Consider the following 17,058-nt stretch of genomic DNA (forward strand, 5'->3'; position numbering starts at 1 on the left):
TGCATTTTACTGTGGGGCACATAAGCTGGTTTTGTAGCTACTGGTTTGTAGTCCCTGGTTATCCAGAGACTGCAAGAATTTGCTGTACTGCTTGTCAGAACTATTGATGGCTCCTGGTAGAAAAGCTCTGACTAAAGGTCAGGGGCAGATGAGTTTCTCGCTCACCCCAAAGCTGACATTTGCAGCCTGGTAGCCCAGAGTAACAAAGGCACAACGAGCCACAGCCACTTTGCAGTCCTCAAACCCTCTTATTTCCTTTGGGGAAGCCTGGCGCAGAGGCAGAAAGCCTGCTGCTGTGTGGTGAACAGAGCAGTGTTCAGCACATGGTGCACTGTCTGTCCTGAGCCTGGAGCTGCTCCCTCCCCAGTGCCCCTGGACTGCAGCCCTGGGGAGCAGCCTCACCCAGGCTCCCATACCTGCCCTGTGCTGCTGAGGAGACGGCAAAACATCCCTCCTTTCAGCACAGAGGGCTCATCCTGAGTCCCAGGGGATCTCTCCGGAGACAATACCAGTTTCAGCTGCCACCAGGGGCAGCTGCATCACTTACAGCAGCCACAGGAGGGTTTCCAGTCCTGGGCATTTCCCCCAAACAGGGCAACAAAAAGCGGCTTCCTGACAATAGGCCTCTCTCAGCACTCAATAAATCCATAATTTCATCTCCAAATATTTAGAAATTCTACTTTTCCAGTCACGCAAGTACCACTTATCCTGCACCCCCTCTGACTGGGCTAATGGAACAAAGTGAAGCAAGACAAACATTTTAAAGCTCCACCACTTGAAAAAGAGCTCGTGAAATTTCCAAGTCTTGATACCACACATATAGACCAAAATCACATTCTTCTGATCAAAGGACAGCATTCCATTGAGTTCAGACTCGCAGTCTCAAAGACAGTCATTTTCTGAAGTCAATGAAGACAGTGAGACAAGAGATTTTACTTAAACTATATATTTTTACATAAAACAACTTTATGTTACAATAAAATCAGATAAAAATCACAAAGTTATATAATAAGTTCATAAAGAAAAAAATCAAGTTTTCATTTTATAGATATAAAACCCAGCATTTACTGCTACTAGGAGTCTAAATATTAACATTGACTGTCTATGTCAATTTGAAAAAAGAAAAAAAAGAGGATAGTACTTTTTTACAGCAGACAAAATGAGGTAAGAGATGTTTTTACAATGATCCAACTGTAGTAAACACTTCAGTTTTCATTGAAACATATACTAAATATAATAAACCCAAATAAAAATATACATTTAGAGCACTGCAGTGTTTTCCCACAGTTGTATATCAACAAATTGTCATTCACTAAACTTTACTTGAAACAGTAAAAACAGGGTGTATGTTTAGTACTAAAACCTCATAATAATCTAAATATTTTGGTATAGCAGACCACACTAGTACACTCTCAGAACTTTCAACTACAAGGGATATATTCATGTTAAAAACAATGTGCTTTGTTTGTCATTCATGATGAGATTTATAGAATATTATGTTCATGAGCACTATTAGGCAATTAAATGAAAACATCTAAATGCTGCAAAATACTCTTTCACTGAGCATAGCTTCCTCATCACATACCCAGTTTAATCAAAATTCTGCAAACTTAGAAGCTTAGTTCACAAATCTTACATATCAGTCTTTTTAGCTAGTATATGGCTAAAATAATTATTGCTGACCAGTGTTAAAAAAACAAACAAACCCAACCCAAACAAAAATACAATAGCAGACAGATTTTTCTCAAGTGCCTTTCTTGTATGTACCATCATTATTATTAGGTAACTAAATTAACTAACTTTCAAAATGTGCATATAAAATTTTTGGAAGTATAGGCACCTTCATCTGAAGATTGTATGTTCAGGCTACTTGCTTAAAAAAAAAAAAAGAAAAAAAAAAAAACAAAAAAAAAAAGAGCTAACATAAAACACAGTAGAAAATCAAAGGCTGGACAACCAACATCCCCCAGGGATGCAAGCAAAGCCCTCCTGGCCAGGACCAGCTCTGCCCACAGCCTGCAGGAGAGCCCTCCTTTGGGAAGCACCTTCATCACATTTCTCATTCATCTCCTGACTCTATTTCACTCATCATTTACTGCAGAGAATGGTATTTAAGATGTGCAAACTTCATGTCAGGTTTACATTCCAACAGTGAGCCTAAAGCCCTGCTGAGCTCCTGGGAGCATGGCACAGCATCCCTGGCCAGGCTGGGGGGGGCAGCTGGGGCTCTCTGGCTGCAGCTGTGTCTGGATTCTTGTGCCTGTGGATTGCTGTGCCTGACACACAGGCGCTTGTTGAACACCCTCCATGGGAAGAAGAATCACCTTAGGGTAGCTTTCTGTCTTACCATTGCTAAATCGTGCCCACAACCAGACCTGCCAGACCAGCCTGGGACTCCTTGCTGCCCCTCAGCTCCCAAAAGCTGGACCTGCCCTTCTGCAAGGTCCCTGGTGCTGCTGAGGCCCTGTGGCACAGGAACAGCTTTTCCTATTTTTGACTGGAAGTGTCTGACCATAAGCAGAGCTGGGGCTGCGCTGCTCTCCCAGCTCTTGCTGCCCTTGCCCCCTGACCCCACCCCTGTGTGATATGCTGAGGAATTCTGATATTTACAGGCCTGACAAGCCTGGAACTGCCCAGACAAAGGCAGAGGGGCTGGTGGATCAGTGTGGCCATCCAGAGCTCATGGGCAGAGCGCACCTTACACTGAAATCTCTGCTGAAACAATAGCCAAAAAGAAAATCTGCTGCTGCTGCTGCCTCCCCTTAGACCTCAACCCTTCAGATTTAGCCCTGGGCACACATTGAACTGAGCATTTCACCCTGACAGGGGTTTTATCTTTGTTAATCCATAGGCTCAGGAAGACAGCACTATATTCCTTACAAACCATCGATACTTTGAAGAGTTTTGCCAAGGTAACTCTTTGGAAGAGCCTAAGGAAGAGCTGAGAAACTCCCACCACAGCAAGGTGGTGACAGTAACAGGGAATTTTCCGTCTGTCACTTATGACTCAGCCAAAGGTGGCAAAAAATTAATAAGGAAAAGAAACGAACACTTGGGAAAAAAAATAAACAGCATAGAGAAGAGAGCAGAAGTCTCTGGACAATTTGTGCCCTGCTGCCAGTGCTCCCTGTGCCCAACAAGCCACTGAGCAACCACTGGGCAGGGCAGGTGAGCCCCTGCCTGAGCACCACAAGGGCTTTGGCTGGTACCCTGGTAGGACAATGGCAATGGCAGGGACAGCAGGCAGGACAGCAGAAACCCTTCCTGCTCACCTTAATTCAGTGAGCAGCTTTAAAAAATTGTTCTCCCTAAATCACTCACATAAAAACCAAATCAGGTGTTTGTCCAGAAAGAAAGATATTTTGTAAATAACATTTGTTTTCTGGCCACAGATGAACCCAGTGTACAACTGTTTTTAGAAAGCACATCTTTTGAATGCTGGGATACAGAAAATGACAGGTGGTGTTGAATTTCTTAAAAAAAGACAGTTTTCTTCCACTGAGCTCACTTAGTAAAGGAGACACCAATTAGGTGTAGACAGAACACTGCAAAGCACTGCATTTGCTGAAAATGCACTTCTGGGTCAAACAGAACTACTCGGGACATTGAATCAGAACTGGCAAAGAAAGATTCAGCCAAGTAATAAAAACCCAGAAAGGTTAACCTTCTTTATTCTGAGCTGTGCAACAAATTTCCATTTTTTCATTTTGAAATCATTTATTCCTAATATGAGACTAAGGTATTTTTCCAAAATGTGACATAATATATCTAATGGAATATTCTTTCCCCTTGAAAATAATTCTATCCATTTTTATGTCACTTTTGCTTTGATGTAGTACAAGGTACACCTGTTTATTTCTCATTTTGTCAAAACCCCTCAAACCCTAGCATTATTCAGCAGCTCTAACACCACCTCAAAGCAGCATCTCACCCAGAGGCCAGCAAGTCACACTCTCCTGGTGGCACAGGAGGCCAGCACAGATTTTTCTTGCTGAAGTTCCCAGGCTGAGATGCCAGGCAGGCAGGATGGGAGTGTGGCAGGACCTGTGGGGGTGCAGCTGACAGGAACCCACCTGGGAAGTGCCAGGCACATGTCCTTTGTTAAAGAAAGACCATGTAAGTGAGGTAGGAGAGATCCTGCCAGAAAAACCACTCAGAGGGAGAAACCTGTGTCCAGAAAGGGAACTCATGGTCACCCAAGGTGAGGTGGCCCCTGGCCCCTCGTTTACAGCCCCCTGTAAACCTGTGCTCAGGCTGGGTGGGAGTACTGACCAAGGCATTGCTGACAAGCACAGGGAGACCAGGATTAGCCCAGCACTGTGTAACAAGTAAAACCAAGCTCTGCAGATCCTCCCTTGGACAGGGATGAGTATTTCTTGGCCCTGGCAGCGTTTAGGGCCATCCCTAAGCAGGTGTCTGCCAGCTGAACTCAGAGACAGGGTGCCCAGAGGGGCAGGTGAAATTCCAGCTGTGCACAAAAGGAGGGTCAGTGCATCCACAGGATGGTGTGTGCATTTTGGTGGGGGAAGGCTGGCTGCCCTGGTGCTCCCATCAGGACAGAGGAGGCATTTCAGGGCTGGGATGAGTCTCAGAGGAGCAGTTTGGCACAGGGGTTAGTGCTGGGCCACCAGACAGCACCAAGGAATACGCAGTGTGTGACACCATCGGTCCCCTGGGGTGGGGACAGGGACAGGGACAGACACAGGGACAGGCCAGAGAGGGCAGCTGGTGCCCACACACTCCTGAGAGCATGCACTGCCATTCTTTTTTTTTTCTCTTGAAGAGGAAAAATCCAATGAAAGACATGGAAAGCTTAAAAGAGAAGGCGTTTTGGGGAGTTTAAGTGATTATAGATAGAAGCTCTCAACTTGCTGCTGTTGGGAAGGAAAAAGAAAGAAGGCAATTATAACAAGCCCTTGGAGGCTTGAAGGGCAGAATTTCCCACAGCATAAAGCTGTGTAGAGGCATCCCTTAGAACTCAACATCAGAGTAACAGCAGATATGTGATACATACATCTGGGGCAAGACAGAGGACACAGGACAGGGATTTCTTTAAGGACACTCCATTGCTCCTCTGGTGGGCACTAAGCACCCAGAAATAACTGCCTGTGACACTGCCAGCTATGCACTGGCTCAATGTGCCACCATCAAACTCCATCTGTTTAATCGATGCAATCCCATGGAAACACTTCTGGTGCAATTTAAGAGTGGCTTAATGCAATCCTAATGAACTGGATCTGAGATAGACCTGACTAAAGTGGAAAACAAAGATCTGGATTAATCCAAATAATGTAATTTTTTCACAGAGTCTTTTGCATCCTTTTACCCAGCATCATGTTGAAAACAATTTATGTTAAAACAAAGAGAGAAGCCCTAAGATCACTCAGCAGTAAAAGGAAGATAGGGCAGGGTCCTTGGTGCAAAAGCAACGAACCACTGGGAGCAACAGGGCCCTGACTGGCAGTATTGCTTGCAGCTCTTAATTGTGTTATCCTGTGGCACCCAGCTAATGCAGGGACCAAAAAGCAGCATGGGAGGAGAGGAGAAGCAGGATGAGCTGCCTGCTAAATTATGGTGTATATCTGACTTTCTATCAAATAAAAAGACTAAAAATGGAGACTACTTGTGCACAACCACACACTTGCTGACGTCATTTTCAGTTTTGAGAAGTCTGATCTAACCCCACATTATGCAACTGTTGAATCTTCCATGCTGGCAAAGTCTAATTTTCACACGCCTACATGCTATGTACCTGATTTTAATTTTTATTTTTAAATATCAACAGCCTAAATCAATTTTTTTTTAAAAAAAGAGGTGCAAATGGTCATAATGGTTATGAAAGGTCCCAGCTTTACATCCATTGTTTCAAAGGAGTAAAAGCAAAAATACTTGAAGTCCATTCTAAAAAACAGGCAATGATGAAAATGTAACAGTAACAAATGAAATTTCAAGGGACAATTGCAGATCCTATCTCCACCTCGGGGATTATATATTCATCTGCAAAAAAGTATTCAATGCATGTTTCATCTACAACCCACCTTTCTTTTAAAGGTCACTTTAATAATGAAGATGTGCCAGAAAAAGGAAAAAGCCCTGAAATTCCAAGAAAAGCATGGCCAATTTATATCAGTCCCTGCTGGCAAGCACTAAAACAGAGCTTAGCCAAACTATCATCTGAATCAAGCAAATTACAATGTCATGTACACAGAAGTACTTTCCTGAATTAATTAATTAATTAATTGAACACTCTCAAAACAGGTTATGGAGAAAGAAGAGAAAGAAGCTGAAGGAAGTCCTAGGGGAAAGAGCAAAGCTTGGGCTGGAATCTCCCCTCTCACCCTTTTTACATCCCTGTCTGTGATGCATTCCTTCTCGCTGAAGGCCGGGGTATGACCTTGCATTTCTCAACACACTCTTAGAGCTGCTGAATAATCAGTTCAAGAATAAAAGAGCATTTCTGCCTCTCGGGTTGAGGGGTTGTTTGTTTTTTTTTTGTACAACCTAACTTGGTGACTACTACTGCCAGAGAATGCAGAAATCCTAGGAAAGGACTTTGATTTCCCATGGCCATCGCCCTGCCAGTCTCTTGGGCAGAAATTTGCTTCTGAGCAACACCTCCCAGTAATCTTATGATGCTTTTCAGATCCATGTCTCCTTCCTCACTGCTGCAGATCAAGTTGCACGCAGAGGGGCATGAGTCCTGTACAAACCAGCAACGTATCACTTTTAAAAGAAATATCTGGTCCCCAGACTCAGGTGGGCATTTTTCACAGATGCACATAATGATGGAACTACATGGGTTCAAAACTGAAGGCCAGAGAGAGGTGATGCTGCTAAGCAAGAGAAGCTGTTCTCACTGGCTGGTAAGAAACATGACTTCAAGAGCTGAAACTCATTTCTGCATTGTTGACTTTGTGCTGTATGGGTCCAGGCAAGCACACGAAACCTCTATCAGACGTTATCTGAAATCCACTGCATTTTTTTGGCTGAATTGGGACTGATTGACTTGGTCCCTAAAGATACTGGTATCTGTGAGAAGTGATTCTCCTGACTGCAGCTCATCACAGGCACATTTTACAAACTGCAGGGGCTCCAGCTAATCTCTCTGCTCCACCATGGAATAAAGTCAATTCTGCTAAGAGTGCTGATAGTCCAGACAAGAAAAATACTTATTTTCTGTTTCTATGGTTGCAACAGCCCTTAAGAAAGATATAAATTTCCCTGCAACAACTAACTGCATATTCATTTTAAGGTAGATCTAGTTCCAGATTCCTGAGACAGAACCCTCTACCTGTTCCCAACCCCACAAAGCCAGAGCAGCAATATAGAAAGTTTCTAATCTCAACAGAATTCAGTGAGCAGCATGATTGGTTTGGTAAATAAACAAACAAACAAAAAAAGAAACCCACCAAAAAAACCCCACAGCAAATTTTCAGCCTCTATGTACAAAACCAATGCAAACAAGTGGAACATTCTAGTTATATTTTGTAAAACACACGTTTGGGATCAACAAAACATCAAACATCCAGGCCCTAGATTACAAAAAAGATCTATTGCCATCTAATTGTCAACCCCAAGTTTAGACAGTCCTTGTCGGAAATCATGTAATTCATCTATCTTCCCGTCTAGTACATCTAAAAAATTCTTTAATTCAGTTTTAAGGTTGGTCTGCCTATGTTTGTTCTCTTCGACTTCTGTCCTTAGCGTTCTGACTTTCTCTTCAAGATCTTTGTTCTTTTTCTCAGCAGCCTTAAAGACAAAAGAGACAATAAGATGAATCATAGAGAAGAAGGATGAGCAGCATTTCATAGATTAAAGCAACAAATGGCAGCTGGGCTGTGAGAGTTTGCTCCAACTTCTGTAAACTGATTAACACAAGCACCTCTGAGAGCAACTGACATGAGCGTGTCAGATTAAAAGCCCACGCAGGAAAAGGACACAGATTAACTGGAAAAGATGCTTTGCATCAGACTTTGTCATTTGGTTGGTATCTTCAAATTCAGCTGGATTTAAACATGAGCTGTGCATACATTTGTGTCATTGCTACAGTTGCAGAATTAGACACTGTGCCATCAATTACAAACAGAATTATCTACGGTGGTTTAACCTTGAAAAACAAACTTAGCAAACCCTGTCTGAGGAATAAAGTTGCTTTATTCAGCACTTTGAGATTTATTGGTATTTTTTTTTTAAATTCTACTTTGCCTGATGGCTTATTTATTGATTGGATTTTACCTCATTGATGAGACTGCTCCTTTTTGTTCTCTTTTCATGTATTAAAATATTGCATTTCTACAAGACCCGACTCGAGGAGGCGATGCCCAGAGTCCAGCTGCTGCCTGGGGCAGGGCTCCCGAGCACCTGCCATGGGCACTGCCAGCACTGCTGGAAAGGGATGTCACAGCGCAGGGACACATCCCCAGGTGAACTTTCACCCTGGTGCTGAGCAGCTATGCTCATCTGCCTCTTTCCCAAAGCCTGCCCTGCTGCCACTGCAGCAATCAGACCCAGGTCTTGGGGAGCTGCTCAACACACGTGGCAGTGCTGCAGCTCCACGAGCCCAGAGCAGCAGAAACATGGGACACAGAAACTGCAGGACATGGACAGCCTGGAATCGCAGGAGATGGATGCTACATGATCCCAGGCAAACCAGTTTCTGCAGTGGAGCTATTTCATCACTCCTGTGTATTTTGCATGTAATTAGCATTTTTTGTTTTTATAAACTGGAGCTCTCTTGCCTTGAAACACTGAAGTCTGAACAGAGAAATGCTTACAGCTACAAGGAAAAAAAAATTTAAAAAGTCAAGGAAAGGTACCACCTATTTTGAAACTAATTTCACTGCTAACTGTACCTGTAATTGTTCAGATACAGATTCACATTCTGACATGAGCTCTGGTATAATTTCACCCTGCTTTCGGAGCTCTTCCAGTTCCTTTGAAAACACAAAAGAAAAAATATTAGTGCAAGCTTCAATTTAAAACATAATGAAAATCTGAAAAGATGAAATGGCTTTGCATATTTTATTGTATTCTGCACAGTATTTGGATGGAAAATAATCAAAATAACCTGCCCGCATTCCAAAATTGCTATTTTTTTACAAGAATATATATTTTTTCACTAAATTTTTTACTTTGCATTTCTAAAACAGGCAATGTAATCCCATCTCTTGCATTAATTCCATGAATTATATTAATAAAATCTTAACCTAAACCATGTAACTATGCAAAAGATGTATTAAATATCAGAGAAATCTGAATGGCTGTAATGCTACAAGCAATTTATAGATGGTAGCAAAGAGCAAATTAGACAATTTCAATTACATATGACAGCAAAAAAAAAAAAAAAAAAAAGAGACCAGTGGCTTTACCAGCTGCACATACAGAGACTTCATTACAGAACACAGGTGTAATGGGCTTTCCTCCATGGCACAGCCCTGAGAACCACCACCTTCCCCTTCCCCAAAATCTGTATTTGGTTCTGGCCTCACTACCCAAACTGAGCAGACTTGATGAAGGGAGTTAATGGAAAAAGCAACAGTAGGAATTCTTGTCTCCGTTAGAAATTAAGACAACTTGACTTGAAAAAAAGTGCAAGATCCTCCTCCAGAAACTGCCCATGTAGGTGATGATCTCCAGAGAATGCAGGGGTGTTCCCCTGGCTTGTGCAAAGCATTTGACACTGCTCCACACAGGAGCCTTGTCTCAAAATCAGAGAGAGACGTGGATTTGGTGCAGGAACCACTTGGTGGACAAGCACGAGGAGGGTATCAGCAGCTTCTCTTACATGGCAATGCCATGAGCACACTTCATGTGGGTTTGGATTCCAGGCCATGAAAGATTACTTATGGGTACTTTAGAGCTAATTGAGAACACGCTAATGTGAGCATGAATTTTTAAAACAAGTTAGTATATTTTCAGTGTAAATGGAAGACGGACTCGTAAAAGTCGATCCATTTTCTGGTTCATTTAATGCAGTAAAAACGTGAATCTTGAGGAGAATTCTAGGAGAGAATAAGGGCTGTTCTACATGCTACTGCCACAGAAAGGCTGGGAAAACAGCATTATATTTTCCTTTGAAACAAAGGGCTGGAAAACACTGTATTTACGACAGTGGATCAAAATCCATCTCCCTAAACTATTTCCTTCTACCACCACACAAACCATTAACAGCAGTGCTTTTAAGAGCACCAGAGATTACAGAGATGCTGTAATGGCACATGGCAAAGTTTACTGCACTGCTTCTCCTCTTCAGCCAGCACAGAGCATTTGGTCAGCGTGACAATGGAAAAAAAAGAGCTTCTCAGTATTTTCCCCACTGTTCAGGGTTCCAAGCTATCATCCTCCTTAGAAAAATTAACACCCTGTAATGTCAAAAATGACTGACTGGGGACTCTAGATGAACCTGAATTTCTCACTCCTGGCATTAGTCCTGAGATTACAGTGAGACCATAAACCAGCAAACTATGAGCCATCCAGAAAAGAAACAGGACTTGTTACATAAATGCCAAATTATTTTCTAAATTATGTCTTTTTAATGGCAATCCTGATGTCTACAGGAATTTTTGGCACGGGGAGAGTCAACTGAATCTGCTCTCAGCACACATCTGTCTGGCACTGGGCACCAAGTTTCACCACTGGCTCTTCTAAAACGACATGTGTACATAAAAGCATCCTCTTCTAACCCCTGCCAAATTACAGTGTGCAGCCCCAGCACATAACACATCATGGAACTTGGATGGAGAAACACTACCAAACAAGGGACTGTACGTGGGAAACCTAGAAACAGGCAGCACCCCAAGACAGCAGGCTGCTTCTGGTGGTAGGTGAGCCACTTCATAAATCTACACCCAAGGAGAGAAGCAGGCAGTCCCACTCAAACATGAAAATGCCATTTCTGTGTTCAGGGCACTCACCAGCTCTTTGTCCTGAAGTTCTGTTTCCAGCTCCTGGAGACGTCTACTCAACTGTGCATTTCTTTCCTTCTCTTTATTTATTTCATTGCACTGTTCCTCCAGTTCTTCAATCTTTAAGAAATGTCAGACATTGGTGAAATTTTTCAAATTTCTGAAAATCTAGGGCAGAACACAGCTGATGAAATGGACATGGGATCTGTTTCCTAAATCATACCATTTGATTCACTGCAACCAAATTATCACTCCTTTCCTTCAAAAGAGTCAATTTACACATCCACTAGGAAACCCTGGGTCTGTATTTATTCTCTCTTACAGTCTTTCTTATAAGTACTCAGGAATGCACAAAACACTGAGCTGTTAAAAATAAGTGGAACTGGGGATAAAATCTGCACTTCACTCCTCTGAAGCCAACACAAGGTTAGAAGGAATGGATTTTCTTAACACATTAGAAGAAATCTCTTGGGGATTGCATACACTCTAGCTGGTGTATGAGGGACACAACATCAAAACTTTGGGGGGAGAACCAGTTCAGAGCAACATCTGCTGCTTTGTTCTCTCGCCCAGGGATGTGCTTTGCTCTCTCCAAACCTCCTGCTGCCAGCTCTGGACTCAGCTCCCAGGAGATGCACTTCCCACAGGCCCACGGACCAGCTCATTAAAGAATGTGCTTTAATTCTCAGCTTCATGCTGCTTTGGGATTATAACTTCCCTCATTTGAAGGTAGAGTGATATGCAAAAAATTCTGACCCAATTAATAAAGGAGAAGGAACTTCCCAGGGCACTGCAGTGGTGCAATGCGAGCACTGAGCAAGGAACCTACTTGGGGAAAAACTTCAGAAAACCTCCCTGTATGGAGAAAGACAGCACATTATACAGACAGCATTGCTGCACAGTCTGGTCACCAGCATGGGGACTTTGAAGAGGCAGTAAGGTGGTGTTTTAATAATCTCTTTTCTAGTACAGCTGCTGGGATGTGGCATGTGTTGATGAGAACAACTTTTCCCTGCAACAGTACAGAAAGGGAAATAACTACCCTGCAAATGATGATATTTTCCCATAACACACTGTTCCGGTCTCTCACTTCTCCCCTACCCACAACAGACTGGATATAGGAACCCAAATCACGTACAGCTAATAATAATTTGTTAATGTAACATCAGTTAATAGAGCTCTGGTTTGATCTCTGCATTACCACTGAGCACCCATAAAACATGAGTGAATAAACAGTGAATATTGGCCTCAGAAAAAAGGGTGTTGTTCCACAAGGATTTTCAGTGCCAACAAACAACCCTAACCCCCTCCAACACCGAAATACTATTTGCAGCCTACGGACACCCAAAAAGACATGAAATTCCTTCCCTCTTCAAAAGCAAACACTAAACAAAAAAATATCCTCACTAGACTGATACAATCTGATCTCTACTTCAAATGTCCCAGTGATCCATCTAAGCAGCAGGAAAAAGATCCAGCTTTTCCAAAAACATTTAGGATGAATAGGGTGAAAATATCTCTGCAAAAGCAATGCTCATGGAAACCAGGATCCCCCGTGCCCAGGATCCCCTGTGCCCACAGGGGCTGCTGCAGATGGCACAGTATTATCTGAGAGATGGTACTAATGACTACTCTAAACCTTCACAGCTTTCTGAGCTGTTCTCTGCTGTAGCCATTGCTAACCCTCCATCTTATACAACTGAGAAATGTTCTCAGTAATGAAGGGAAAAAGGCTTTTGATGATGCCTGTTGGCAAGTTTCTGGATGAGATGTGCCAGGTGTTAGTGCTGGAGGACCCAGCTCACAGCCCACAGTGCTGAGGAAATAACTCACATCCTCACTGCCCTGCACACTGCTGGGATTCGCTTCTAATCCTGAGTGGTTCCCAGGCTGGGCTCCTGTGGGTAACCAGGCCACAACCTCTCCTTCTGCTCATCCTTACCTGGCAGTATTTAAGTGAGCTTTGACAGGGATATGCAACAGCAGTCCCACTTTTAGAACCTTTCTGGTTCCTCACCCCAGCCAGCAAGCCCTGCTGACACCAAGTCTCCCAAATCCTGATGCAGGGAGCTTCAGGAGATGCAGCAGCTCCTCTGCTCCCTCCCTGTGAGCAGAGGGCAGCAGCTGCCTGAGCTCCCCAGGCACCTCCCTGCCCCAGGCCAGCTCCACCTGCTAACACACACACAGAGCCAGAAAGCTGCAGAGGCCCCAGAGGAAGAGCCCTGCTGGGAGCAGCTGGCTGCAGGGGCAGCTCTCCTGTGGGCATGTTCTCTACCTTGCCCCTCAGCTGGTCGTTCTCCTCCTTGCAGGCTGAGAACTGCTTCTTCCAGTGCTCGATGCTGGCCGCCGACTCCTGCAGGGCTGTGGACAGCCGCGCGTTGCTCTCCCGCAGCGACTGCAGCTCCGTCTCCCACTTCTTGACGTTGGTGGAACTGAGGAGAACAGGGCACCGTGAGGTGGTTTCACCTTGCTTTCCTGGGAGATGTTATTCTTTACCTGCCCGCAAACTCCCCCACCGCGGCGTGTTCACCATTAATTTGTTGCAATAGCAGGCAGAGCAGTCAGATGTGTGTAATTGCCTTTAGCCATTACATTCCTAGGGAGAACAAAAGCCTTAATTCGACTGCCTCTGTCAAAGCAAAGGGATCTACCAACCCCAGCAGCAGCGGCCTGCGCCTGGAACAAAAGCCCTGCTGGCAGAGCAGGCTGTAGGGTCCAGCTGCCCACTTGCACACAGGGGTCTCACCCCGGCAGTGCAGGGTCCCTGACCCCTCCTGAGCTGTGTGGCTGCAGCACCTGGGGCCGGGCACCTGGCAGCCCTGCAGCACAGCCACTCCGCACATCTGCAGATGGCACGGCAATTCCGAATGGAAGATTTCAGGGGGTTGACATGAGCTATATTTGAATTTATTTTAATGCTGAGTCTTAACTATGAAAGTGTTACATAATGCTGCAGAATTAAACTACTCATTCCCCAAAGCTTTGAGCTGCAGCACAGAGCACAAGATTAGAGGGTGAACGGGAGGAAGGCTTTGAAACTCCCTGTGTGCTACTTGCTGCCTGCCTGTGGAGGTGTCTTCAGCAAGAGGAATGAGCTAACATTACTGTTTGAAGCAGGTTAAGCTACTGAAATGTCAATAAAGAGAGAAGTTGTACTTCAAACATAATATCTGCAACCTTGGAATTGCTCACTGGATAATGCTGCTTACAGTGATGCTTTGTTTTTTAAATACTTTTTTAAGAGTAGCTTGATCTTGTTAAGATTTTCTTTCCATTCACAGATACACATTCACATGCAAGAGGCAGACAAGGCAAGATCCCAATAGAGACTTACTCTATTTTAATGTTGTAACTTTGCATATTGCAGCGCCTGTATTTTCACTACAGCTGCAAATTACTCTTCTCAGCATTTTCAAATTATTTATCAAAGCAAATAGCAAAAATGTGATTTCAAGGGGCTCTGTCCACAATTTAGAAATATCCCCTAAGACTTCCAAGCACTCTGATGAAATTATACTTCTCACTTCAACTTTTTATGGTTGAGTTCATTCCCTTTCATAATTTTAAATATCCATATCTATTTTCATCAAAGTAAGAGTAGCAAACTCAAAGAAAGATTGGCTTCACATGTTATCAGCAGCAATTGCTCCCCTATGGCTTTCATGTTATTTCTGTAGTTCTAAAACTTCCTGAAAGAATATGGTTATAATAGCTGGCATCAGCAGAATAAAAGAGGGCTTATTTCTTCACAAACTACATCAGGAATAAATGAAATGGGAAATATTTCTCAATTGGATACCAGGAGATACTTGCTAAAATCTGTTCATTCATCCATTCTGCGGCACCATTTAAAATTAATTACAATCTGAATAATTTCTGTTAATATCATTATCCATCAGATAATTACAGCACACTTTTCCAATGCAATTTAGGTTCTACAGGAACTTCACCTTTGGGCTAGAGCAAATTTTAATTTATCATTCTCAGATTTGAGATGTGCCTCAGCAGGGCCACCGTGTGACGCCTTCTCGTCGTCGGTGCCATTCACACTTGAAGCTCGAGTGGAAGATGGTGTTTCACGTCCAGACTCCTGCAGCACAACACACAAACCAACACTGGGTGTCTCCTGCATCTCCTGCAAGACCACAACACCAATTTCTTTGTAATCTTGATCCCACACCACTTGGCTGAGACCTCGGCTCTCCTGGCAGAACAGTGGTAACACACACATACCCTTTTCATCTTGGCTGCAAAGCTGGTCTGTTTAAAAAGAATGAAAAAATTACAATGATACACAAATGGAAGTTTAAATTGTTCAAAACTTTTGAAAAGCTTTTTCCCTGATAAGGCTTGTGTTTTTCAAAAGTTGTTTGGTTTTTTTTTTAAGATAATGAAACAATACAACACACAAAGTACAAACAAACAAAAATAGAACTGCTCCTACAAAGACATACTATTCACACACTGCTTGGTGCTGACCACCAACAGAGAACAAACAAAGTGAACTACAAAGACCATGACCAAAGTCTTTACAAAATGAGTGTCCAAAGTCAGCTACTCAGATTGATAGTTGTAGGCCCCACAAACGGGGGTGGCTGCAAGACTAAAACCATTCAGCAGCTTTTTTTCTGATCATTCATCTGAATTCCTCTCTGATCAAAATCAGTCCAACTTTCCTCCAAACATTAGCCCAGGCCAGGAACACCCGCTGAGCAGGGTTCACTCTCACCTAAAGCAATGCCAGCCCTGCAGAGAGCCTGGGACAACACTCCATTTCTTCAGGTTTGTAGGAAACCCAGACCTGGCGGGGCACTGGGGGCACCAGGTGTGCTGCCCAGCAGAGGGTTCTGTGCAGATATACAACACAGGCTGCTTCCAGCACCCCCTAAAACCCCCCCTAAACTGCTTCCACCCCCCTAAAACCCCCCTGCTCCCACACCACAGCTGCCCAGGGAACACTGGACACAAAGTCAGGCAAACCAAACGCCACAGAAGTGGGTTGGACAGATGACAAAGAAGGATATTGATGAATCTCATTTACTGTCTGCTGAAGCACTACACTGTCGGACTTCCCAGTGACTCAAACTATGTTTAACACTACAAATCAAAGGATGTACAGCTTTGCCTGTTATTAAAAAAGTTGTGACAGCTCAAGGACTGCTGAAAAAATTAGATTTAAATGAAAGTAAAGAGCATGGACAGATGAAAAATATTCCTCTGACAATGCTAATGTCCAGCAGCTGACAATTACCTTCAGCAATCTCCATTTTATATACTTTAAGCTGGCTGCCAGAAGCTGGCACAATCCATTTGAAAATTTAACTTTAAATTATTTATCCTGTATGTTACAGGTATTAAAGCTAAATTACAAACCTGTGAATGATTGCTTGAGGTTTCAATTTTCTCTTGAGATCTGTCTCTTGCAAGTTTGGCAGCTTCTTTTACTTCTTGGAACTTCTCTGCAAACTAGAAAAAGCATGGAAGATATTTATTAACATGATTTATCTTCTATTAAACCATTAAGACTGCCATCTTCTTATGGTATAGATGTCCAAAAGTGAACAACTAATTTTATTAATTTAGAATTTTTGGCAAGAAGAAACATTTTAATTCTTTGGAAGGATGGTTCTTCCAAAAGAAGCAGGGGTGTTTCTAAAAGAGGAACATCTCTGTAACTCTGGCCAACCACAGTAAAAGCCCATGGAGGAAAAGAAATTGTTGGTGTCTCCTGGTTTGATTTGGTTTTGTTTATTTCCTCCCCCTTCTCTGTTTCCCTTGGTGTTGACAGTGTATTAAAGACAAAAGTATTAAAGACATATGTTTGGATAAAAATAGTATCAATGTCTTCTATCCCTAAGAGCAAGTGAATTCAATTAAAGAATGCAAATAAGTTAATCTGCAGGAGGTAAGCAAGGGATTATCAAGACAGGAAAAAGGAGAAGAAGGTAGATCTCAATGTATGATGGAGTCGTACAAAAACACAGCTTTTCTGCTCTAATTTTCTTATTACTTTCAAAAATAAAGGTAGAAGACTTCAGATAAAGGCTTGAATTCTTCCTGTAAGAGGGATTTATCAAACTGGGAGAGGTGAGGGAAAGGAAAGATAAAGATGGAAGGTAACAATGGAAGGTAACAATCCCAACCTCTGTGAGCT

The 17,058-nt window shown here is 43.1% G+C and overlaps 1 protein-coding gene across 5 annotated transcripts in view; it reads right to left on the bottom strand.

The window, feature by feature from the left end:
* Positions 1-930: 930 nt before the first annotated feature.
* Positions 931-17,058, bottom strand: part of HOMER2 (homer scaffold protein 2) — a 60,102-nt gene continuing 43,974 nt past the window's right edge. For 2 of the 5 annotated variants that reach the window (XM_038146775.1, XM_038146774.1), the window contains exons 4-10: positions 16,278-16,370; positions 15,138-15,164; positions 14,855-15,039; positions 13,180-13,336; positions 10,914-11,024; positions 8,853-8,933; positions 931-7,749 (exon numbers count right to left, since the gene is read on the bottom strand). In XM_038146775.1, the coding sequence (XP_038002703.1) occupies positions 7,561-7,749; positions 8,853-8,933; positions 10,914-11,024; positions 13,180-13,336; positions 14,855-15,039; positions 15,138-15,164; positions 16,278-16,370 (843 nt within the window). In that variant the 3' untranslated portion in view covers positions 931-7,560. The remainder of the gene's footprint in view (positions 7,750-8,852; positions 8,934-10,913; positions 11,025-13,179; positions 13,337-14,854; positions 15,040-15,137; positions 15,165-16,277; positions 16,371-17,058) is intronic. The other 3 variants (XM_038146777.1, XM_038146776.1, XM_038146778.1) reach the window with 3 other exon arrangements.

Source organism: Motacilla alba, chromosome 10 (genome assembly GCF_015832195.1).
Source record: "Motacilla alba alba isolate MOTALB_02 chromosome 10, Motacilla_alba_V1.0_pri, whole genome shotgun sequence".
Lineage (NCBI taxonomy): Eukaryota > Metazoa > Chordata > Aves > Passeriformes > Motacillidae > Motacilla > Motacilla alba.